The sequence below is a fragment of the Antechinus flavipes genome, chromosome 2 (genome assembly GCF_016432865.1).
Source record: "Antechinus flavipes isolate AdamAnt ecotype Samford, QLD, Australia chromosome 2, AdamAnt_v2, whole genome shotgun sequence".
Lineage (NCBI taxonomy): Eukaryota > Metazoa > Chordata > Mammalia > Dasyuromorphia > Dasyuridae > Antechinus > Antechinus flavipes.
Window position 1 is genome coordinate 38,144,177 of NC_067399.1, and position 25,905 is coordinate 38,170,081.

The 25,905-nt window shown below is 38.0% G+C and overlaps 1 protein-coding gene across 6 annotated transcripts in view; it reads left to right on the forward strand.

Moving 5' to 3' along the window:
- The window catches only part of LOC127547585 (zinc finger protein 260-like), a 65,847-nt gene that overhangs the window by 27,406 nt on the left and 12,536 nt on the right, over window positions 1-25,905 (forward strand). Inside the window, exons 2-4 of one of the 6 annotated variants that reach the window (XR_007950211.1) lie at window positions 14,010-14,136; window positions 15,026-15,121; window positions 17,684-21,116. The exons of 1 other annotated variant lie outside the window; for it this stretch is intronic. Coding sequence is in view for 1 of the 5 variants with exons in the window: in XM_051974493.1 (XP_051830453.1) it covers window positions 14,010-14,136; window positions 15,026-15,121; window positions 17,684-19,335 (1,875 nt within the window). In the remaining 4 variants the exon portion in view is untranslated. Of the gene's footprint in view, window positions 1-14,009; window positions 14,137-15,025; window positions 15,122-17,683; window positions 21,281-25,905 lie in introns of those variants that run through there. 4 more of the 6 variants (XR_007950210.1, XM_051974493.1, XR_007950212.1 and 1 more) reach the window with 4 other exon arrangements.

Here is a 25,905-nt window from a genome sequence, read left to right on the forward strand (position 1 = left end):
GAGAAGTATACTTGAAATAAGGTGTTAACTCAGTGGAATTGAGGAGATAATAGTTCTCTAGTTCACATATATCTAGTATGGTATAATGATATAATCACTCCAATTTGATATAATGATATAGTCACTCTAGTTTGATATAATGATATACTCACTCAAGATTGGCTTATATTCAGTATATTGTAATGATGTAATTGTTGTAGGGTATTTAAGGAGAACTGGGGACAAAAGTCAGACTCAGAGCCTAGTTCAGACTGGCAGACTGCTGGAGGAGACTGGGTCAGACAGAGATTGGGTCTCTAGACCAGGGATCCTCAAACATTTTAAACAGGGGGCCAATTCACTGTCCTTCAGACTGTTGGAGGGCAGGACTATAGTAAAAGCAAAAACTTTGTTTTGTGGGCCTTTAAATAAAGAAACTTAATAGCCCTGGGTGAGGGGGATAAACATCCTAAGCTGCTGCATCTGGCCCATGAGCCGTAGTTTGAGGACTCCTGCTCTAGACTCTATTCCTGATCATTTTCATGGTGTCTAGTCTGCTGAGAACAAGGCCTATCTGAAGGACCTCCAGAAAACTAGTCTGAACATTGCATTTTGGCGCTGATCGTGGGGTGTAAAGACCTGCACTCAGCAATTCAACTGACACTATTGGTGGTTCAGTGCAGAAGTCCCCATAACCCGGAAATAGGGTGAGTATAAAAATACACAAGCAGGAAATTCTGTTAAGGGTTAAACTAGTCACTTTCATTTTTTAGCTAAAATGGGGCAAATACTAGGAAAAGAGCCTCCCCAACCCCAAGGGAAGTGTGTAGAATGCATAGTTAGGTTAATAAAGAAGTAAGGTTTGTTGGTAACATGGAAGTAGATCAATGGACACTTAAATATATTAGAGTGCATGTCTTCTTGACTCTCTAAGGAAGAAAAATTAGAGCCAGATATGTGGGAACTAGTGGAAGAGCTACTAATTAATATTATGAAGTTAAGGGTCCTGATTCAATTCCTGAGGAAACATTCCTTATGTATAATATAATACAATTGGCTTTAAAGAATCCCACTTTCTCACTTTCTCACTTTCACAGCTCAGTTACACAGAGCAGGCACCATTAGGGCATTCCCCATCTCCTGACCCTCCCCGGTCAATTTGCCCTTTATAGGTGGGTGGAGGGAGGACGAGAAGGGGGAGGGGCAGTGACACCATGTGGCACCCATGCAGCAGCTTTGTCCACCCCCTATGACATGATTACAAAGGGCACTAACTAAAGCTAAAAATGAAAGACAGGATACATCTGATTTAAAAATAGAAGCATTCCCTGTAATTGAAGAGATTGACTCTTTAGGTCAAGATAAAAGGAAATACACTCCGTTAAATTTGGAAATGATCGAACATCTGAAAAAGCCTTGCACTCTTTATGGGTCTACATTGCCTTATGTTAAGATGATATTAGAGAATTTGGCTTTTGAAGTTTTAACCCCTAATGATTGGAAATCTATAGCAAGGACATGTTTAGAACCTGGACAAAACTTGTTGTGTCTTTCTGAGTATATTTCTGAACTATGTAGCCCAACAAAATAGGCAAACTTAAGTTAATATACTAGTCACCTGATCAATTAGCAAATATAGGTCCTTATCCAGACACTTTAGCTCAGATTAATTATCCTATAGCAGCATATGAGCAAATCCTTGCTGCTGCTATCAAAACATGGGGCACCCTCCCAGGAAGACAAGAGAGAGGGGAAACCTTCATGAAAATAGCCCAAGGTCCAAATGAACCCTTTGCTGATTTTGTGGGATGTCTGCAGACAGCTGTCATACAAACTATTGGTGAAAATGTAGCAACAGAAATTATGATAAGACAACTCGCTAAAGACAATGCTAATGAGGTTTGTAGAATTATAATACTGGGACTACATAAGGATCCTCCTTTAGAGGAGATCATAGGACGCTGCGCCACAGTGGCACAAATGCCTTTTATATCCAGGCTATGATGCAGACCTCCCAAGATCTGAACATGGGAAGACAGGTCCCTTTTGGTAAGAGACTTGCAGAGAGACTCATCAATGCTTTCAGTGTGGTAAAGTAGGGCATCTGAAAGCTCAATGTTGGCATAAAAAACAGGGTGGTAGAACAGACTCAAAACCCATGTCCAAAATGCAACAGAGGCTTCTATTGGGCATCAGAATGTAGACTGACTCAGAGAAATGGGATGAGGGGCCCAGCTCCAGGGCCCCAGACAAAAAACACTTGGAGTATGATAGCAGCCAATGGTACACCCAGAGAGTCTTTAGAAGTTCAGTACTCAGACATGACCAATCAGCCAAGAAACAATCTGATGGGAGAAAGGGATTACAATTGGGGAAAATAGAGTTGTATGCAGCTGGGACTATTGAGGTATCCCCTAGAGAGGTGAAATCTGTTCTTTTCCAGCCTACGGCTCCCTTGCCGCCAGGCTCAGTAGGCTTGACCATTTCACCTCCTGAGAGTACTTACAAAATAGTATCCATCCATACATTGATGAGAGAAACTGGGGAATGTGTAGCTAATATTCCAGTTACTAATACAAGTAGACAATGTGTGTCAGGTTTACTGATACAGACTCCTAATAGGCAATCTGGTGATAGTTGCCCAGATTCTGATTCCAAGCAGCAGAATCCAGGAATATTCTAGACTGCAGCAGTTACAACTGACCATCCCATGCTCACTATCTATGTAAATGGCATACCATCGGAAGGGTTGGTAGACACTGGTGCAGATCATACAGTCATTAGAGGGACCAGCTGGCCCAGTCACTGGCCAAAGACTAAGGCAGACATCTATATGTCTGGTGTAGGAGGAGCAATAGTAGATGAAGTTAGAGCTACTTCTTTGTGATGGACTTTTGAAGGGGAAACAGGGGTTTTTACTCCTTTTGTAGTAGAAAAATCCCCATCAATCTGTGGGGAAGAGACATTTTATGACAGTTAGGATTACAATTGAGTATTTTGGATTTTTAGGCAGGTCTGCTGTTAAAGGCCTGCCTGCACTCTCACCTATTCCTATTCAATGGAAAACTGATGCACCAGTGTGGATAGAACAGTGGCCCTTAACAAGTGATAAAATGCAGGCCTTATTAGCTATTGTATAAGAGCAACTTGACCAAGGACACTGTAACCTTCTCTAAGTCCTTGGAATTCCCCTGTATTTGTTATAAAAAAGAAATCTGAAAAATGGAGGATGTTGACTGATTTAAGAAAAGTAAATGAACAGATGGAAACTATGGGAACTCTTCAGTCTGAACTTCTTTCTCCTACTTAATTGCCTAGAGAATGTATTCCCTCTTTGGGTTATAGACATTAAGGATTGTTTCTATTCTATCCCTCTGGATAAGGAGGATATGAAAAAATTTCCTTTTTCAGTACCTACCTTTAATTTAGGTGAGCCTCATAAAATATATGAATGGACAATTTTGCCACAGGGAATGAAAAATAGCCCTGCTATGTGTCAAATGTATGTTGCTGCTCTTACTCCAGTAAGAAAAGCATTTCCAAAAGTCATGGATGATATCTTGGGGTGTGCACCTGAGGAGCAAATGTTGGAAGCATGTCTACAAAAGACCATAGAAACACTAAGGAATTACAAAATGCATATAGCTCCAGAAAAAATTCAAAGGTAAGCTCCTTTTCAATATTTAGGATATAAGTATTTCCTAAGATGCTTACAGTACAAAAACTTTCTTTAATAACAGAGAAGTTGAACATCTTAAATGACTTTCAGAGATACCCAATGGATGCGTCCCGTGTTAAGTTTAACTACCATCAGTTATAAGCATTATGATATTTTAAGGGGAGACAGTGCTTTAAGCTCATCACGCCAGCTTACAAAAGAAGCTCAAGAGGCTTTGAGAGAGGTTGAATTGGCTTTATACAATGTGGATGAAAGAGTGACTCAAAAATCCTTGGAAATATCAGTTTTTGCTACAAAAGAGGCACCCATAGCAGTCCTTCATCAAGGAGACAGGGGGATAGAGTGGGTGAACCTCCCGGCAAAACCAGAACAAAGCCTTACTCCTTACTCAGTGCTTGTGGCTAGAATTTTATTAAAGGCCATTAAGGGAGTAGTACAATTATCTGGGATAAGACCTGACAAGATATATATTGTTTATACCAGTGCACAAATCAATGTATGTTGTGAAACCATGTTAGAGTAGCAAATTTTATTGGCCACAGCTCCAAATTTGACACACAGGTCTCCATTAAAAATAATCCAGTTATTACATAATTGGCAGTGGATTCTTTTTTTTTTTTTTTTAATTTTATTTTATTTAATAATAACTTTGTATTGACAGAATCCATGCCAGGGTAATTTTTTTTACAACATTATCCCTTGCACTCGCTTATGTTTCGTTTTTTCCCCTCCCTCCCTCCCTCTATCCCCCCCCCCAAGATGGCAAGCAGTCATATATATGTTAAATATGTTGCAGTATATCCTAGATATAATACATATTCGCTGAACCAAACAGTTCTCCTGTTGCACAGGGAGAATTGCATTCAGAAGGTAAAAATAACTCGGGAAGAAAATCAAAAATGCAAATAGTTCACATTCGTTTCCCAGTTTTCCTTCTTTGCGTGTAGCTGTTTCTGTCCATCATTTATCCATTGAAACTCAGTTAGGTCTCTTTGTCATAGAAATCTACTTCCATCAGAATACATCCTCATACAATATCATTGTCGAAGTGTATAATGATCTCCTGGTTCTGCTCATCTCACTTAGTATCAGTCTATGTAGGTCTCCCCAAGCCTCTCTGTATTCATCCTGTTGGTCATTCCTTACAGAGCAATAATATTCCATAATATTCATATACCACAATTTACCCAGCCATTCTCCAATTGATGGGCATCCATTCATTTTCCAGTTTCTAGCCACTACAAACAGGGCTGCTACAAACATTTTGGCACATATAGGTCCCTTTCCTTTTTTTAGTATCTCTTTGGGGTATAAGCCCAATAGAAACACTGCTGGATCAAAGGGTATGCACAGTTTGATAACTTTTTGGGCATAATTCCAGATTGCTCTCCAGAATGGTTGGATTCGTTCACAACTCCACCAACAATGCATCAGTGTCCCCGTTTTCCCGCATCCCCTCCAACATTCATCATTATTTTTTCCTGTCATCTTAGCCAATCTGACAGGTGTGTAGTGATATCTCAGAGTTGTCTTAATTTGCATTTCTCTGATCACTAGTGATTTGGAACACTCTTTCATGTGAGTGGTAATAGTTTCAATTTCATCCTCTGAAAATTGTCTGTTCATATCCTTTGACCATTTATCAATTGGAGAATGGCTTGATTTTTTATAAATTTGAGTCAGTTCTCTATATATTTTGGAAATGAGGCCTTTATCAGAACCTTTAATTGTAAAGATGTTTTCCCAGTTTGTTGCTTCCCTACTAATCTTGTTTGCATTCGTTCTGTTTGTACAAAGGCTTTTTAATTTGATATAATCAAAATTTTCTATTTTGTGATCAGTAATGGTCTCTAGTTCATCTTTGGTGACAAATTTCTTTCTCCTCCACAAGTCTGAGAGATAAACTATCCTATGTTCCTCTAATTTATTTATAATCTCGTTCTTTATGCCTACATCATGGACCCATTTTGATCTTATCTTGGTATATGGCGTTAAGTGTGGGTCCTTGCCTAGTTTCTGGCAGTGGATTCTTGAAGAAAAGATTTCTAAAGTTCCTCTTAAAGGACTATCTTTAAAGATGCATTCAAACATAATATTTATGCTGTATACTCTCGTGATTTAACTATAAAGAGAGTAGTCAGAATTCCTTTTCAGTCCATTCAGCAGAATGAATTATAAGCAATCATGCTAGCTCTTACTATCCAGGAAATGCAAATATAATATATGATTTGGCCTATTCAGTAGGTGTGGTACAAAGAATTGCCATAGCCCATATAAAATTTGTAGCTTCTAATATATATCAGCTCTTTAAGGAACTTCAAGAGCAAGTGAAAAAGCATCCAGTTAAGATTTATATCTTGCATGTCCAGTTTTATAGTGGACGTCCAGTCCTATTTTTTGTGGAAATTCAAAGGCAGATTGTCTTGTCTTCTAATCATGTTAGCCAATACTCTTGTGTTTCAGGAAGCCCAAGAATCTCATTCTAAATATCATCAGGCTGCTTGAGCTTTATGTCTGCAATTTAGTTAACAACAGAGGAAGCTAGGAGCATAGCAAAAAGCTGTATGGTTTGTCTTCCTTTCCATGCTCCTACTTTCCCTCTAGGGAAGAACCCTCATGGTTTGAGATCCAATGAAATTTGGCAAATGGATATGACCCATTATAAGTCTTTTGGTCGTCTGTCTTTTATCCATGTTGTAGTAGACACCTTTTCAGGATTTTGCAATACCAGCAGTAAAGAGATGGCCCAAGTGGTTACTGAATTCCTTATACAAGCTTTCCCAATCATGAGTGTGCCACAAGCAATAAAAACAGATAATGGACCTGCATATACTTCTAAACATTTTGTACACTTTTGTGCACAATATCAGATTTTACCTACCACTGGCATACATTTTAACTCTCAAGGACAAGCAATAGTAGAGAGGAGAAACAAAGACATTAAGACACTCCTCCAAAAATAAAAGGGGAGCACAGGGAACCCGAGAGAACTTCTAAACTTACCCTCTACACTATTAATTTTTTTGATTTTTGATAAAGATGCACTGGCTCCAGCAGATAGGTTTTATAATCCACCGGAAGGGCAGTGTCCAGTGAAAGCAGCTCCACTATCTTTAGATAATTGCCAGATGATGTGGAGACATCCAGAAAGTGGTGAATGGAAGGGACCAGATAGGTTAACTGCTTGGGGGAGAGAGTTTGTTTGTATCTGTACAGATGGAGAAGGAATCAGATAGGTGCCAAGGAGTTGTATTCGCCTTGTCCATCAGAGAGAGAGACAGAGCAGAGCCAAGTAACATTGGGTGTTTCCATTGCTGACTGTGCCCACCACTGAAAAAGCATGGCAGTTATGGTCATTGACTCATGAACATTAAAAATTGTCAATAAGACTGCTGCAGGACTTTAAAACCAGCAGTAATCATTGGATTCCCTGACACATGATGAGATTCTTACAGAACTTTAATACTTGCAGGAATGATTGGACCCTGAGACATGAAGTAGTGGACAATAGATTGGTTTTGGACTATCTCTTGCTTGCTGAAGGAGGTGTATGTGTGATCGTTATTTATATAACCCTCCTTCTAGGAATTATGATCATGTATATCCATATAGTTTCTCATAGCACTATGTTCATTCATATTGTTTGTTATATCTCTACTTGCATGCATAATGCCTCATGTTGATCCATGTTGTTTGTTACAGCACTACTAGCCTGTGTTATAGTACTATGTGATTGTTTATTACCTCCCATGCTGAGGGATTTATATATACCTGTTTCAAGTAAGACCCTTCAGTCCAGAGCAATCCTGCTGACAATATCTGATTTGGTGTTCTCACCTTCCTGAGAAGTCAAGGAGGGCGTGACCACCTGTGTTCTAAAACAAAAGAAAGTGGTAGATGTAGAGGGCCGAGCTTTGGAGACATATACTTGAAAGAAGCTATTAACTCAGGTGAATTGATGAGATAATGATTCTCTAGATCACATATATCTAATGTGGTGTAATGATATAATAACTCTAGTTTGATATAATGATATAGTCCTTCTAGATTGGCTTATACTCAGTATACTCTAATGATGTAATTGTAACATGGTATTTAAGGAGAACTGGGGACAAAATCAGACTCAGATGGAGCCTGGTTGAGACTGGCAGACTGTCAGATTGCTGGAGGAGACTGGGTCAGACTGAGACTGAGTCAGGCTATGAAAGACACAGACTGTGAAAGAGAGAATAAAGACTCTAGACTCTATTCCTGATTATTTTCGTGTTGTCTATTCTGCTGAGAACAAGGCCTGTCTGAAGGACCTCCAGAAAGCTAGCCTGAACATTACACATAACATCCATATACCATAACTTATTTAGCCATTCTTCAATTGATGGGCATCCACTCAGTTTCTCATTTCTTGCCACTACAAAAAGTGCTGCCACAAACATTTTTGCATATATGGTTCCCTTTTTCTCCTTTAAGATCTCCTTGGGATATAAGCCCAGTAGAAACATTGCTGGGTCAAAGGGTATGCACAATTTGATAACTTTTTGAGCATAGTTCCAAATTGCTCTCCAGAATAGTTGGATTCATTCACAATTCCACCAACAATTTATCAGAGTCCCAGTTTTCCCACATCCCCTCCCACATTCATCATTATCTTTTTGTGTCATCTTAACCAATCTGACAGGTGTGTAATGGTTTCTTACAGTTGTATTAATTTGCATTTCTCTGATCAATAGTGATTTGGAGCACTTTTATATTTGACTGGAAAAAGTTTCAATTTCTTCATCTGAAAATTATTCATATCCTTTGACCATTTGTGAATTAGAGAATGGCTTGGATTCTTATAAATTTGAGTTAATTATATATTTTAGAAATGAGGCTTTTATCAGAACCTTTGAATGTAAAAATGCCTTTCCAGTTTATTGCTTCCCTTCTAATCTTATCTTCATTAGTTTTGTTTATACAAAATCTTTTAAAACTAATATAATCAAAGTTATCTATTCTGTGATCGATAATGATGTCTAGTTTTTGGGTTTTTTTGGTCACAAATTCCTTTCACCTCCACAGATCTGAAAGGTAAACTATCCTCTGTCTTCTAATTTGTTTATAATATCATTCTTTATGTCCAGATCATTAACCCATTTCAACCATAACTTGTTACATAGTGTGGGTCAGTGCCTAGTTTCTGTCATATTATATGAAAGTCATCTCTCTATAAATGAGTTTCTGCCAATTTTTATGGGAGTCATCTCTCTATAAATTGAAGAAATCTTCAATCTGGGTATTTGTAGGAAATAAGTTGATATTCTCCATCAGTGTTTGACAAAAGGTCACATCTTTTCAGTTTCACACCTAACTGAAAAATACAGGAAACAAGATCCCACTGCCCTTAGTTTTGTTGATTAAAAAAAAACAGTTTTCATTTAGGGAAATGGTGACTTACAATCACTTGTACAAGGAGTGTTTACATCAAAATCATTCAAGATTTTTGATAGATACAGCATTGCAAATAACCCTCTTCAGTGATGTTTTGATCATAACTATGGTATGGATATTTGCCAGTAGTCTTTACTGTGATGGAAGAGATCTAGTATAGAGTCCAAGGGATTGACTGGTGAGGGCCTGGACATGCTTCTTTTTGCATAGGAAATTGTGCTGGTGTCCTCCAACCCTAAAAGATTTCTTGAGAGAAGTCCATAATTACCCAAGGAGTTAGCACTAAGTGGTGTCAGGAAGTACCACAAGAATAGTATTTTATCCATATGGGAAATACCAAGAACATGAAGAATGTCTGTTGTCCAGATTGCTACCAGCATTTGGAGAAGGAGCTTAGTTGGCCCATTAGGATGTACCTGGAGGACACACAGGAGAAATGGAGCAAACTGGATTATCTTCAGGAAATTACAGAACTCCTTGGATGACCCCCAGGCTTCCTGGGAAAGTAACATTCCCTGTTTTTAATACCAGGCATCCTACCAGTGTTGTTATAGGTCAGAAAGATTGCGAGTGCAACAGTCTCCAAAGAATTAAAAGTTAATTTCACACAGAGGACAATTTAGAGGCCTGAGTAGATGTGAGAAGGCTTCCATGTCAAACATTGCTGAACATAGAAGAACAGGATTGTAAGGTGTCTTTGGTGATCATGTGACGGGAAGGGAAAATGGGCCAGTCATGCAGCAGTTGTCAGAGATAACAAGTGCACAGATAGAATGTTCTTCTCGCATCTGGAGAGACCAGGGGAGAGAAGGAGAAAGCTGTATTCCTTTGGAAGGACACGGCCGGGAGGTACTTGGGGGGCACAGGTAGAGATGGACTCTGAATGCCAGCTTGTGAATCCATGGCGTTGGAAATCCACTGCAGCACTCTCCACTTTGCCTTTCTGTAAGCATGTGTACACTTGAACCCATCAACCTGGACTGGAGAGTGCTTTAAGATATGAAGGCCTCCCAAATATTTATATTGTCTGTAGTTATTTTAAGTGGAATTTCTCTTTCTGTCTCTTGCTGCTGGACTTTGTGGGTAATGTGTCCAAATGCCAGTGATTTCTGTGGGTTGATTTTATGTCTTGAAATTTTGCTCAAGTGGCTAGTTGAGTAGTTTTTTAAGTTGATTTTCTAGCATTCTTTAAATATGTCATCATATCCTATCCAAAGAGTAAGACGGTTTTTTCCTCATTGTCTTTGCTATTTGCTCCAATTACTTTTTCTTCTCATTGCTGTAGCTAACATTTCTAGTACAAAAATGATGAAAATGGTCATCCTTGTTTCATCCCTGATCTTACTGGGAAGGCTTCTAGCTTATATTCAGTAAAGAGAATACTGTCTGAAAATGTTAGATGGATAATAATTATCATTGTAAGGAAATCCGTATTCCTATTCTTACAAGCGTTTTTAATAAACACGAGTGCTCTATTTTTTAAAAGCTTTTTTTTTTTTGCACCAATTGAGATAATCATATGATTTCTTTTAGTTTTGTTATTGATAGGATCAATTTTACTGAAATTTAGCTAATCTTGTGATATAAATCAAACCTAGTCATAGTGTATTATCCTTATGAAACATTTCTATAATCTCCTTCCTAATATTATATTTAAAATTTTTTCATCAGGCTGTGAGAAGCAAGTGGTGCTCACAAGCTTAATACTGGAAAGGGGGGGAAAGGGGAAAGAAGGGAGAAAAGCATAAACCGGGGTTAACAAGATGGCAAGTAATACAGAATTGGTCATTCTAACCATAAATATGAACGGGGTAAACTCCCCCATAAAGAGGAGCGGTTAGCAGAATGGATTAAAAGCCAGAATCCTACAATATGTTGTTTACAGGAAACACACCTGAAGCAGTGAGATACATGCAGGTTAAAAGGTAAAAGGTTGGAGCAAAATCTACTATGCTTCAGGTGAAGTCAAAAAAGCAGGGGTAGCCATCCTGATCTCAGATCAAACTAAAGCAAAAATTGATCTAATTAAAAGAGTTAAGGAAGAGCACTATATCTTGCTAAAGGGTAGCATGGATAATGAAGCACTATCTATATTAAACATATATGCACCAAGTGGTGTAGCATCTAAATTCTTAAAAGAGAAATTAAGAGAGCTGCAAGAAGAAATAGACAGTAAAACTATAATAGTGGGAGATCTTAACCTTGCATTCTCAGAATTAGATAAATCAAACCACAAAATAAATAAGAAAGAAGTCAAAGAGGTAAATAGAATACTAGAAAAGTTAGATATGATAGATCTCTGGAGAAAATGTAATGGAGACAGAAAGGAATACACTTTCTTTTCAGCAGTTCATGGAACCTATACAAAAATTGACCATATATTAGGACATAAAAACCTCAAACTCAAATGCAGTAAGGCAGAAATAGTAAATGCATCCTTTTCAGACCACGATGCAATGAAAATTCCATTCAACAAAAAACCAGGGGGAGGCAGACCAAAAAATAATTGGAAACTAAATAATCTCATACTAAAGAATGATTGGGTGAAACAGCAAATCATAGACATAATTAATAACTTCACCCAAGAAAACGATAATAATGAGACATCATACCAAAATGTATGGGATGCAGCCAAAGCGGTAATAAGGGGAAATTTCATATCTCTAGAGGCCTATTTGTATAAATAGAGAAAGAGAAGGTCAATGAATTGGGTTTGCAACTAAAAATGCTAGAAAAGGAACAAATTAAAAACCCCCAGTCAAACACTAAACTTGAAATTCTAAAAATAAAAGGAGAGATCAATAAAATTGAAAGTAAAAAAACTATTGAATTAATTAATAAAACTAAGAGTTGGTTCTATGAAAAAACCAACAAAATAGACAAACCCTTAGTAAATCTGATTTAAAAAAGGAAAGAGGAAAATCAAATTGTTAGTCTTAAAAATGAAAAGGGAGAACTCGCCACTAATGAAGAGGAAATTAGAGCAATAATTAGGAGTTACTTTGCCCAACTTTATGCCAATAAATTCGACAACTTAAATGAAATAGAAAAATACTCCAAAAATATAGCTTGCCCAAACTAACAGAGGAAGAAGTAAATATCCTAAACACTCCTATCTCAGAAAAAGAAATAGAACAAACTATCAATCAACTCCCTAAGAAAAAGTCCCCAGGACCAGATGGATTTACATGTGAATTCTACCAAACATTTAAAGAACAATTAACTCCAATGCTAAATAAACTATTTGAAAAAATAGGGATTGAAGGAGTCCTACCAAACTCCTTTTATGACACAGACATGGTACTGATACCTAAACCAGGTAGGCTGAAAACAGAGAAAGAAAATTATAGACTAATCTCCCTAATGAATATTGATGCTAAAATCTTAAATAAAATATTAGCAAAAAGATTACAGAAAATCATCCCCAGGATAATACACTATGACCAAGTAGGATTTATACCAGGAATGCAGGGCTGGTTCAATACTAGGAAAACTATTAGCATAATTGACTATATCACCTGTACTATCACCTGCCACATAAAGAGACCTTTGTCTCAAGTCTAGGTATTTGCTGACCTTGGCCAGGGTACTATGAAAGTTGGGGTTTCTGGAGAGTAAATGTGAAACAACAAACAGAATCCAGAAACCCCAGCTTCCAGGTCCTTGTTAGACCCAGTGGCTCTCATCATTCCTTTCTGGAGTCAAGTTGCTGATTTTCTGGCCTAAAGGTTCTGCCACAAGCAAAGGGAAGACAGCATCAGTATAGCCCTTAACAGCTTCCAACCCGTTCTGATCTTACTCCAGGACACAGCGAGGTCCAGACTCCGGCCCCAGTCTGCGCCGTCCAGTTCCTGGCTCGTGTTGCTGTATGCAGCATAATTGGCTCGGTTCTCATGAGTTCAGCATGGGCACCATGGGGTGTCAGCTGGCCTTCCCAAGGACAATCTGACCTACCACAAAATGACTTTACAGAGCTAGAATAAATGACAAAATTCTTCTGGAATATCAATAGATCAAGAATTTCAAGGGAATTAATGAAAAATAAAACGCAAAGGAAGCTGGCCTAGCTGTGCCAGACCTAGTATAAAGCAGTGGTTATCAAAACCACTTGTGACTGGCTCAGAAATAGAGTCGTCAATCAGTGGAGGAGTAGATTAGGTTTTCTAGATTTGGGAAATTATATAATTGGGAAAAGATGCCACATGTGTAAAAATTTTTGTAATGGCAAGGACCTGGAAAATGACTTGCTGAATAAATTGTGGTATATTTATGTAATGGAATATTATTCAGTACGATATATTGAACAGACTGATTTCAGAAAAGCCTGGAAAGACTTGTATGACGTTATGTTAAGTGAGGTGAGTATTACCAGGAGAACATTGTACACAGCAACAAGATATGATCAATTGTCATGGACTTGGATCTTTCATCAGAGAGGTGATTTAAGGCAGTTCCAGTGGATATGTGATGGAGGGAGCCATCTGCATCTAGTGAAAGGACTATGGAAACTGGAGGTGAATTAAAACATAGTATTTTCACTTTTTTTGGTTATTTGCTTCTTTTTTTTCTCCCTCTTTTTCCCCCCCGTTTGCGCTGGTTTTTTTTCCATAGCATGATAAAGGTGGAAATATATTTGGAAGACTTGTACATGTTTAACCTATATTGGATTGCTTGCTGTCCATGGCAGGAGGAAGTGCATAGGGAGGGAAAAAAATTTGGAAAACAAGGTTTTGCAGGGGTAAATGATGAAATTACATATATTTTGAAAAACCAGAATATTATATTAAAAAGTAAAAAAGGAAATAAAATTTTAAAAAAGCAAACTATTTCATTTTTTGGTTCTAAGTATCTCCTTCCCTTTCTCCCCACCCTCCATTAGTAGAATTTCTTTTATTTGTCAAGATATGGTATTTTGATGTTTCAGAAATTACTGACATTCCAAGATGTTGCTGTGGAATTCACCCAGGAGGAATGGAGCTATTTGGATCCTGATCAGAAGGACATGTACAGAGAAGTGATGCTGGAGAACTACCAGAACTTTGTCTCTCTTGGTAAGCTAACTTCTTTTCAGTTATCCAATCATCATTCATTTAGCTATGACTGTACTCAGTCAGGAACTATGGTAGTCACTAAGTGACAAAGAAAAATTAGACAGGTCCTGCCCTCATGGAGCTTCTGTACTATTCAGAGACACCCAGAATCTAGATTTCAGTACAAAACAAGTCTTTTCTAAGGAGATAGCAATAGCAGGTAGGGGGATAAGGAAAAGCCTCATTCCAGAGATGGCTGTCCCTCGGCTAAGCTGTGCAGGTAATTAGGATTGCAAATGTTGAAGAGCAAAGAACAGGACATGGCAGATTTGGGGGAGCATCCCATGGTAACCTGCAGAGATGGCAGGGAGAGCATCATGTGTGAGCCACTGCAAGATCAGTAAATTCCTTCTGTCTATGGCTGTGGATGGCTGAAGAATTTGGCTAAATTTGAATTTGCTGGACAGGGAAGGAGAGTCACACAAATACCTTTCACATAGAGATGCCCTCAGACCTTTGGGCAGTTTGTGAGCAGTTGTTGCTCTTCCCAGACAAAAAGTCCTTCTTTGTCCAGTTGGAAATCAGCAGCTTCATTCTGCAGCCCTGCAGGCTCTCCTTCCACACTCTCTGCTCAGCCAGGCTTCAGGTTCTCCATAGAGCCCCCGGGTAGAGAAGGAAAGACTTCTCCCAGAAGACTAGGAATGGGTGAAAGTGACCCCATCTGTCCTGTGTCTGCACCAACGGCTCTGTCCCTTCCCTCATGTTTGCTGAGGGAAATTTCCTTGAGGGGTCATTGATGCTTCTCCACTGGCGCTTCCAGACATGTCCTTTTTCTGTAGAGAGAGACCAAGACTGAGTTCTGAGGAGGCTCTGTGTTCTCAGCATTTCCCACATATTTCTCCTTGAGCAGGGCTTCCAGTAACTAAACCAACTGTGATTTCTCATCTGGAGAGACATGAAGCTCCCTGGCTATCAAGGGAAGAAGATCCCAGATGCATTTCTGAGGGTGAGTAAATACCAGGCAGGCAGGGGGTGCCGTCCCCCGAGTGTCAGCCCTAGACTGAAGGATCCTCAGGATTCTGAGTTCCAGTCTGACCTCAGACACTTCCCTGTAGTGAGATCCTGGACAGGTCCCTTAACCCTGTGCGTCTCCTCTGTGACATGATATGGAGAAGGAAATGACAGACCCCTCTGAGATATGAATGTCTGCCAAGAAATCCCTCAGAAGAGTTTAGGGTCAGATGCAGCTGAAAATCTCTGACCCAGAAATCTAGGTAGGGAGAGGACTTACTGCCAGCAGGGTCTTGACTGGGTCATTAGAGTGACTTATTTTGGAAATGATGGGCCTAGAGCTGTCTTTCAAGGTTCATAGGCCTGACGTGAGGAGCTGTGGTTGTCCATCCTGCACTCCTCTTGTAACCTCACTTTTCTAACATTTTATTTTATTTTATTTTTTATTTTATTTTATTTTATGTAATAACTTTATATTGACAGAATCCATGCCAGGGTAATTTTTTTACATTATCATCCCTTGCACTCATTTCTGTTCCGATTTTTCCCCTCCCTCCCTCCACCCTCTCCCCTAGATGGCAAGCAGTCCTATATATATTAGATATGTTACAGTATATCCTAGATACAATATATATTTGCAGAACTGAACAGTTCTCTTGTTGCATAGGGATAATTGGATTCAGAAGGTAAAAATAACCCGGAAGAAAAACAAAAATGCAGATAGTTCACATTCGTTTCCCAGTGTTCTTTTTTTGGGTGTAGCTGCTTCTGTCCATCATTTATCAATTGAAACTGAGTTAGGTCTCTTTGTCAAAGAAATCCACTTCCATCAGAATACATCCTCATACAATATTATTGTCGAAATGTATAATGATCTGGTTCTGCTCATTTCACTTAGCATCGGTTCATGTAAGTCTCACCAAGCCTCTCTGTATTCATCCTGCTGGTCAGTTCTTACAGAACATTCCATAACATTCATATACCACAATTTACCCAGCCATTCTCCAATTGATGGGCATCCATTCATTTTCCAGTTTCTAGCCACTACAAACAGGGCTGCTACAAACATTTTGGCACATACAGGTCCCTTTCCCTTCTTTAGTATTTCTTTGGTAACCTCACTTTTCATCTGAAGAAATGGTTTTCTAGTAAATCTGCTCATGTATTTCTCTCTAGTCTTAGAAACAGCTGTCATTCTTCTTGATCACACTTAGCCTTCTAGCCATATGTTAGGTACTATCCTTTATATCTTTGATTGTTTTCTTTTCTTAAATTATTAGATTATTTTTTTATCTTTGAAGAGTCTTTTCTGAGAGATAAAGGGAAAAGAACTTTCAAGTATAATTAAGTCTGACCTCTATTTTAAAAAATCAAATCATGGCTGTATCTTGTTGATTTTTATCATCCTTCCAATTTGTCTCATTCTTTTCGATGACAGATTCTATAAAGATGCCATCTACACTTTCTATCCACTTCCTCCTTTTCCTTTCCCACCTTTAATTTGTGCTGTCTCTTTCCACTGCTTCATGGAAAATTGTCTTTAAGATCATTTAATAACAATTATATATATTTCTGTAATAAAAATAATGACTTAATAACTATAACTAATAATCTAGTACTACGTTTACCATTGTTTAACCAACATTTGGGATGTATGTTTCTATTGTTCCTGTTTTAGAATAAGGCCTGAGGATGTGCATAACATAACTTCCTCATGATAAAGTACCTAATTAGTGTCACAACTGGAAGGCACAGTTTGGATTTTTATCTCAAAAAATTTAGGGATGTTTTTAGTGCAGTGAAATATAAGTTATGAAGTCATGCTCCAAGCATTTGAAGTGTTACCAGATGTAAAGAACACCAGCTTCCAAGTTAGTAGACCTAAGTTCAGAGCCTGCCTCTAACACTTCCTAAGTGTGACATTGGACAATTCACTTCCCCTGTCAATGCTCTTTTCTGTTAAGACCTTGAGTCCTGTCCAACACTTTGTGACCATGTTTGGAGTTTTCTTGGTGGAGATCCTGGAATGGTCTCACATTGCCTTGTCCAGCTCATGTGACAGATGGGGAAACTGGGGCAGGGACCCTTATTTAGAATGTGTCTGAGACCCAGTTGAACTCACAAAGATGAATCTATGCACTATGGCAGTAGTACTTTGCTGTCTTAGCAGCTCTTAAGCTATGACTTTGATAGAAGGTAGCAACTTTCTCTTGCGAGTTTCTTCATCTAGGATTTGGGTTATATCTATAAAATTACAGCTTCAGTCACTATCTCTTCATTGTTATCAGAGATCAGATTGTAATGTAATACTCTGTGGTTTTAGAATTAGTTTTTTTCTCTGAAAATTTAACCGTTTTTAAGTCTTAGGCAGTTCTGTTAATTTCCCTCATCTGTTTTTAGGTTTTAGCTCCCTCTTGATCATGTTTCTTCTACCTTGTCCATATCAGTCACCCTTCTTCCTAATGGAGATGACTGAATCTAGAATTGAGCATAAAGTAGTTTTCTTTTCCCCACAATATTGAGCACTGGAGCTGATACTTTTTTGTGTTCCTTTCAGATTCCCCTGTTGAAAAAAGAGAATGTGAAACCAAGCAGCCAACTCCACAACAGTGTATTACTATCAGAGAGACATCCAGAGAGGGACTCATAAAGGATGGTTTATACAAATCTAAATTGGGAGAAGCTTGGAATTATGACACTGGATTAGAAAGGCTGGAAAGACAGTCCATGAAGCTAGTAATTAAGCATAGCAAAACATCATGCAGCAGAATTTCCATGGTGAAGAATTTTTGTAAGTTTAATAAATACAAGAAACTTTTCAGTTACTACTCAAAACTGAATCATTACCATAGAGAGTACCAAGGAGAACCTCATAGAATTAATGAATGTGGCAAAACCTTCCACATCAATTCAGGCATTAGTGTACAGGGAGGAATTCATGCTGGAGTGAAAGCTGGTAAATTTGGTGAATATGGTAATGCATCTATCTGCAAACCACACCTTAGTGTTCAACAGAAAAATCTTCAAGAAGAAAATCCTATTGAACGATATAATAATGGTAGCAAAACTTTTAGGCAGTGGGGATATCTTTCTCCACCTAATAGACTTCCTTCTGAAGAAAAACCATATAAATGTAATGAATGTGGAAAAGCTTATAAGGACAAAGATTCCTTTAATAAACATGAGCGAATTCATACTGGAGAGAAACCTTATATATGTAATGAATGTGGAGAAGCTTTCAGGTTGAAAAGAAGCCTTGTTGTACATGGAACAACTCATAGTGGGGAGAATCCTTATAAATGTAATAAATGTGGGAAAGCCTTCACTCGGATTGATAGCCTTAAGAGGCACGAGAAAATTCATACTGGAGAGAAACCATTTGTATGTAAAGAATGTGGAAAAGCCTTCATGTTTAAGGGAATCCTTGACATACATGAGGTAATTCATTCTGAACAGATGCCTTATAAATGTAATGAATGTGGGAAAGCCTTCAAACTCAAGGGAACCCTAAATATACATAAGAGAATTCATACTGGAGAGAAACCGTATAAATGTAATGAATGTGGAAAAGCCTTCACTCAGAAGTATCACCTTAATATTCATGAAAGTATTCATACTGGAGAAAAACCCTATAAATGTAATGAATGTGGAAAAGCCTTCACTCAGACGTATCACCTTAACATGCATAAGAAAATTCATACTGGAGAGAAACCATATATATGTAAAGAATGTGGGAAAGCCTTCATGTTTAAGGGAAGGCTTGATATACATGAGGTAATTCATACTGGGCAGAAACCCTATAAATGTAATGAATGTGGGAAAGCCTTCCGTCAGAAGGGAGGCCTTAATTCACATAAGAGAATTCATACTGGAGAGAAACCCTTTAAATGTGACGAATGTGGAAAAGCCTACCACCAGAAGGCAGGCCTTGATTCACATAAGAGAATTCATACTGGAGAGAAACCCTTTAAATGTAATGAATGCGGGAAAGCCTACCAGCAGAAGACAGGCCTTAATTCACATATGAGAATTCATACTGGAGAGAAACCATTTAAATGTAATGAATGTGGAAAAGCCTACAGGCAGAAGGCAGGCCTTAATTTACATATGAGAATTCATACTGGAGAAAAACCATTTAAATGTAGTGAATGTGGAAAAGCCTTTAGGGAGAAAAGCAGTCTTAATTCACATAGGAAAAGTCATAACTGATATGAAACTATGTAATGAATGTGGAAAAGCCTTCAAAGTTCAGGAATATCTTAATAGACATAAGAAAACTCATATTGATGTGAAACTCAATATATGTAATGAATGTGGAAAATCTTCAATTGTAAGGAACACCTTAATTTACATAAGAGTTTTCATATTGGATAAAAACCTTAAAAATGCAAAGAATGTGGAAAACCATTTAAGTGTATAGAAACTTTAAACAATAAAAGAAATTCCTTCTGGAGGGAAGTCTTTTGAATGTACTGATATTGAAGCAGACTATGGCTGAAATCCAAACTTTGAGAAATAAAAGAGAAATTGAGAAAACTTTCTTGTACAATTCAAACCTTAACAGATATCAAATAATACATCCTAGTGAGAAATGTAGGGGTAAAGAATGTGAGAAAGCTTTCAAATAGCAGACACACTTTATTTTACATGAAAATATCTTCACTGGCCCAAGCTGATATAATATCTTAGGCAGTCATACTGATTGAACAATTGGATTTGGGGGCACAATCTTATATAACCAGTGGACATGGAGGAGTTGGGGGACAAGATCCAAGGAGGAGTAGTTTGAGATATTGACACTTCTGTGCAAAAGTTGTTTCAAGATAACTAGATAATCTCAGAGGTTGAACACAGTACGGATTAGAAAGTAAGTAAACTCCAGTTTCACATGATTCTATTGTAATAAGACAAGTTCTGTTTGTTTCATTATCCAGATAATGGGGACCAGATGAACTTATTTAAAGTCCAGATCATAAATACTAGCCCTTATTATCTCAGTTTTTCTAATTAAATGTAAAGATAATTTTTAATCTTCTCCCCATCCCTCAGTTATATTTTATTTTTTTTCCAATTAAATATTGTAAAGGGCTGAAACTCTTGAGTTAATGCACTGAGATTGGACAACTGAGCACTTAAGGATAATTATGAATTGGACATACTCTATAAGCATACGCTTGGAAAAGGGCCCTTCCCACTATTCTGTGCTGGCTCCATAATTGGTGTATACAGAGAAGTGTAGGAGGGACTAGATGGGGTTGAGTAACACTAGCCAGAGTCACTTCTGCACGGGAAAGGAAAAGGAGAAGTTGTGGGGATTCTGCGTCCATCCAATTCACTCCTACCCCTAAAGACCATGAATAAAGACCAACGACTTTTGCTTATCCTGACTCCAGCTGATTTTAAGGTATCCAGGGTGCTAACTCGGTCTTCACAATATATGAAAATAATTTTCAACCTCCCTATAACATATATCAGCTGGTACTTCAACCTTAGTTTCCTCTGAGGAAGGAGGAAGAAAGGAGAGTTTCAAGTCTTGGCTATATGTCTTGTCTTCCGGGTGTCATTATCTTTGTTATTGGAGAAAGAAGGTAAAACTTTACACATCTTAGGAAGAGTTGTCCTTGTAACAAGGTTGTTGCTTGTCCTTCATTCCTGAAGATTAATTATCTCAAGGAGGGGATTCCCTGACAGGAAAATAAATGAGACTTGAGTGAGGTAAGACTGTGCAAGGTTACCAGCCTGCCTTTGTTTTCCAGAACTATCTGGGTCCAATGGCCAGATACAATTCTGGATGATTGAAAATAGCCCTGGAAGCAGGAGGAGACTTTAAGTTATCATCTTTAACAGGTCTCAGTTTGACTAGGCAATGCCTATTCAATGATTAAGGCTAATAAGGCTCTGATGATCAGAAGACCTGGGGTGAATCCTGGCTCTCTGACTTATTGTCTTCCTCACTTAGGACAACTTATTCAATCTTTTCTGAGCCTCAGGTTCCTCATTTATAAAGTCAGGGGTTTGAACTACACAAGGGCATCTTAAGTATTTTTGCAACTCTCTGCACCAGCCTGCCTGTACTTTAGAGTCTTATTCAGTAGGGTCTCACCCTTTTGGGGGCTCATATCATTGGTTAATAAAAGTCTGTGTGTTTTCTAAATTTTCATACAAATTTGGTTTCTTGTTTTTCTGGGTTTGATTGTTTTCCACATTTTCAATTTTATTTCACTGATTAGTATTATTTCAATAAGAGTATAATTAGGAAAGTCATGATTTGAATTCTTTTCTTATCTTTTCAAAAGAAGATTTATCTTATTGTACCATAGTTCCCTTTTATTGTCCTGCCTCAGTTTCCCTGAATTGTCCTGCCTCAGTTTCCCTAATTTGTTCTGCCTCAGTTCCTTGAATTGTTCTGCTTCAAGCTCTCTGGTTCCAACACCCCCCCCTTCCTCCTAATCATCAGGATGTTTGATCCAGATAAGGAGAAAGACCTTCTATCTTAAACATCATGACCCCAGACCTTCCCAACTTATCAGAATGTCCGGTGCCTCCCCTCATTCTGTTATTGTTCTTCTTAATCACCAAAACCCCATAAAGAATCTCTGGAATCCCACATTCAATGCTGGTTTCTTGGAGACAATAGTCTCATTCAGCCCTGGGATCAAAATATGGATTCTTTTGGTCCCAGCACACTGTCCCTCTCAAATAAAATATATTAAAAATTCTCTAATCTCTACCTTGCCTCAGTTTCTCTGGCATTACAATCTAAATACTTTATATTCAAAATTTTAGGAAACATTGATTTGGTAGATTTAAAAATGTTAATTGGGTGTAAATTGGAATTTTAGGCTATAAATTTGATATGGTTTTAATTAGGATTATTCCATTAGTTTGGAAATGAAATTTTAATCAATGCTATGTTGAATAGAGATTAGTAGCAAAAGAAATCCAATCTATGCTAAGGTAGTACATGATTTGATATTTTCAGTGGTGGATTTCTGGATACATTCATCATGATTATTAGTGTAAGATAGAATGGTTTCCACAGTAAATTAGATAGGAAGGAATTTTCCATAGAGCCTCCTCATTGTGTGTAAACAATTCCTCAATTAAAATGATTGGCTGAAGGCAAATGAGACTAAATAAAAAAATACCTTATATTTGGTTAAATCAGACTGTTGAGGTGTGGGAATGGACGGGGGGAGAGATCCCCTCTGGTTGGAGACACAGGTTCAATGTGAAAGAATTCATGAACCCTGAAATTTGTGGCATAAAAATGAGGAATTTGACAAAGTTGCATTTGACAGATCCCTGTTTTATGAGCAAAATTTGGCCTGGGGCTGGCAGCTGTTTAGGCTAATCAATAAAGGACCATCAGACAGAGATGTCCAATTGAATAAAATCATTCTGAAGGCTTTTCCCAGAATCTGGGAACCTCCTGAAAGGGATGGGGGCCACCCTCAAAAGATCAATGGAGTGTGATTTGACCAAGATCTCCAACTGAATGAAGCCACTTAACTTGTCTAGGAAGGAATGCTTAGATTGCCAGGAGTCAGAAAGCTTGATCATCCTGAGACTGTATGTGGCTTTAAACACTTCCTAGCTGTGGGACTCTTAGCAAGTCACTTTAACCTGCTTTACCTTAGTTTCCTCATCTGTCAAATGTGCTAGGGAAAGAAATGGCAAAACAATTCAATGTTTTTGCCAGGAAAATCCGAAAAGGGGTCATAGAGTCACACATGACTGGACAACAATAAATAAAATCCATTTAAGCAGCCCTTCTCCCAGCTCTGAAGGGGATGATCTTACCAGAATTCTGTGTTTTTTAGTGCTAAGGATCTGTATGTGCTCTTAGTTTATTGTGATGGGTTTCTGAATAGACTTATTCAATGGGACTGATATGGCTCATTTTAAATAAGGATCCTTATGAAGGGAATAGAATGTATATTTCCATTTTTAATAAAAATTTTATTAGTTCCTTTGTATACCACAAATTAGCCAGTTGAGCAGTGAAAGACTTCAGAAGGCAATTGACTTTAGTCTTGGGGGGAAAAGTCATTATTTGTCTGTCTCTCTGTCTCTGTGTGTGTCTCTTTTTGCTTGCCAATCAATATTCCTAAAAAACAATGTGACAGTCAGTCTCTTTCCTCAGAGAACAATATTTCAGACATAAGCAGCACTTACCAGGTTCTGTCCATTTTTGTTACTCTAACACGTTCAGATTTTGATGACAAGAAAATGTTTGTGACATGAAACAACCATCTCAAAACATCCATCACAGATTTCAAAGGTGTGCTGATTATTTTTGTTATATGAATTTAAAAGGGCAAAAATAAGTTCCATGTGATGAGGTCAGAGTAGCATTTTCTAAATTCACATATGACAACTTCCAAAGAGTTTTCTCTAAAAGTTTACTTTTATTTTTAGTAGAATAGATTACAAGCAAAATGAAGAGGCAAAAGAGGGACCAGGAGTGATTAATATGTAAAAGCACAAGAGAAGAAAATGGTTATCAAGGAAAGGATTTTTGGAGAAGTGATTCAAGGAATATGCCATGAGTATGCCATTGATTTGCAGCTTATATCCACAGAAGAGTTTAGCAGACTAACCACAGTTATAGTAGAGAGAAAGACAGTATTAAAGGGAAGATCCTGAGAGGAGGGAGATAGAGAGTACCTGGTAGTGGGCTTAAATCCTGAAAAGTATTGAGCAAAGATCTTCATCCCAAGCACATGGTTAATAGGGGAAATAAACATTGGGGTTTTCTCCAGGAACGAGGGAAAATAAGCACGTCTATTGAGATGTAGACACTACTTTGAATAGACTAACAAAGTCAATCTAGGAAAGCCTGGCTTTAAGTATCTTAAATTGTTAATCAGGACAATCTGGGCATATCATGTTCATCTTAACTATGAGAATAAGACAGTTTGGGAAACTAAGTGGGCAGGATGTATATTTTAGCATTTCCAATGAAAGGGAGAGATTAAGCTGATTTCAGTATTCCCCTCAGCTTTAATTTCTGTCTCTTTGCAGACCTTTCCCCTTATATTCCTATAAGGAGGGTGCTTTCCCTACACCTTATATATCTGGGTGAGAAAGGGCTTAGAGATAAAAAAAGAATCCACCATGGAAAGATGTATAAGTAAAACGTCCATAGATTGCCAGTCTAGATAGACTCCTTAAGGTGCAAGGCAAAATAGACTGACAGAAATGAAGCAGGAAAGAATAGCACTTTTTTTTTTTTAAGTTTAAATGTGTGGGTCTTAGGGAAAAGCAAGCAAGATGACGAAAAATCTGAGGATTTTAGATGTGAACGGGATTCAATTCAACAAGTTCAACATTTATTAAATCTTTACTATAAGCCAAAAACAATTCAAAGTACTGGGAGTATAAAAAAACAAAAAAACAGTTCTTACATTCAGGGAACTTAGTTATGGAGGAATAATGTACACAAAAGGAAGCTGAAAAGCAGGGAGGAAGGTAACTGCCATCCTGCTCACACCCAACAAAGTTGTAGATGGAAAGTAGAGTTTAGTTGGAAAGTCTAGTTCTCAACCTTTCATAAAATAAAGGACAGCACTTTAATGCTCCATTGTCCAGCCCTCATATCCAAGGGTATGTGAGACAATATGTTTGGCTGTGGCAAACATATTGGAGTAGTCTGTAATTTCCTTCTCCAGCCCATTTTACAGATAAGGAAATCAGGCAAATAGGTTGAATTGACTTGGTAAGGCTCACACAGAATGTGTATGAGGCCAGATTTGAACTCAGGAAAATAAGTCTTGACTTCAGGCCAAGTACATTAAAGAGTAGAAATGTGAGGATGGTACCAGAATTCTGACATTATTTGGATTAAAAATAAGAGTGATAAGTAACAGGTAACATTACATTTGATACTAACTGTATTTCTGTCCCTTAACCTATCATTAATGGCTAATGATTGAGTGTTGATTATATTTGACACTATTTCTTTCCTAGTCTTCAGACATTACTCCTGAATTTTAGAGATTCTGATAATTATACCTGAGCAGTGATGGACTGTCAGGTGTCTCTGTCTCTGTCTCTTTCTCTCTCTGTCTCTCCGTCTCTCTGTCTCTCTCCCCTCTGTCTCTGTGTCTCTGTCTCTCTCTCATACACGCGTGTGCACCTGTGCCCGTGCGGGCACACACACACACACACACACACACACACAGCCTCAGCTTCTTGATGTCTATCAGGAGAAATTGAGCAGTGGGATAGAGTTTCTGGTGTTGTCCTTGCCGCTATGCCTTCCCCATACTCCCTGTCATCTCCTAACTTCATTGTATCTTATGGTGTTTCCTCTCAAACTGCACTTCTCCTTTTTGTAGGTAACTCCCTCTTTTAGGCCATTAAATCACTTTTAGAATTACTAAATCCTAAGGGCACACTCCAACCTCGTTGCATGCTTCCTTTCTCCTGGATAATTGCAAGTTATATTAGGGAATGTGCTTATTCCTTCATTAATGATTAAAATGTCTTTCCTTGCTCTGTTCTCTTGCACTCTATTTCATATTTACCATTCCTGGTGACTATTTTATCTCTTCAATTTGTCTGTAACCTCTTCTAAATAAACCTATATTTTGCCAAAAGAATGGCCATCGTGAATTCTTCTCCTGACCGATGCTCATTATTTGTTGCCTACAAACCACATCATCTGATACTGTATCAGCCACATCAGTGGGTAATATTATATTTGATAGTAACACTATTTCCGTTATATAATAAGTGCCTAACGATTCGCTGTTAATCACATCTGACTCCATC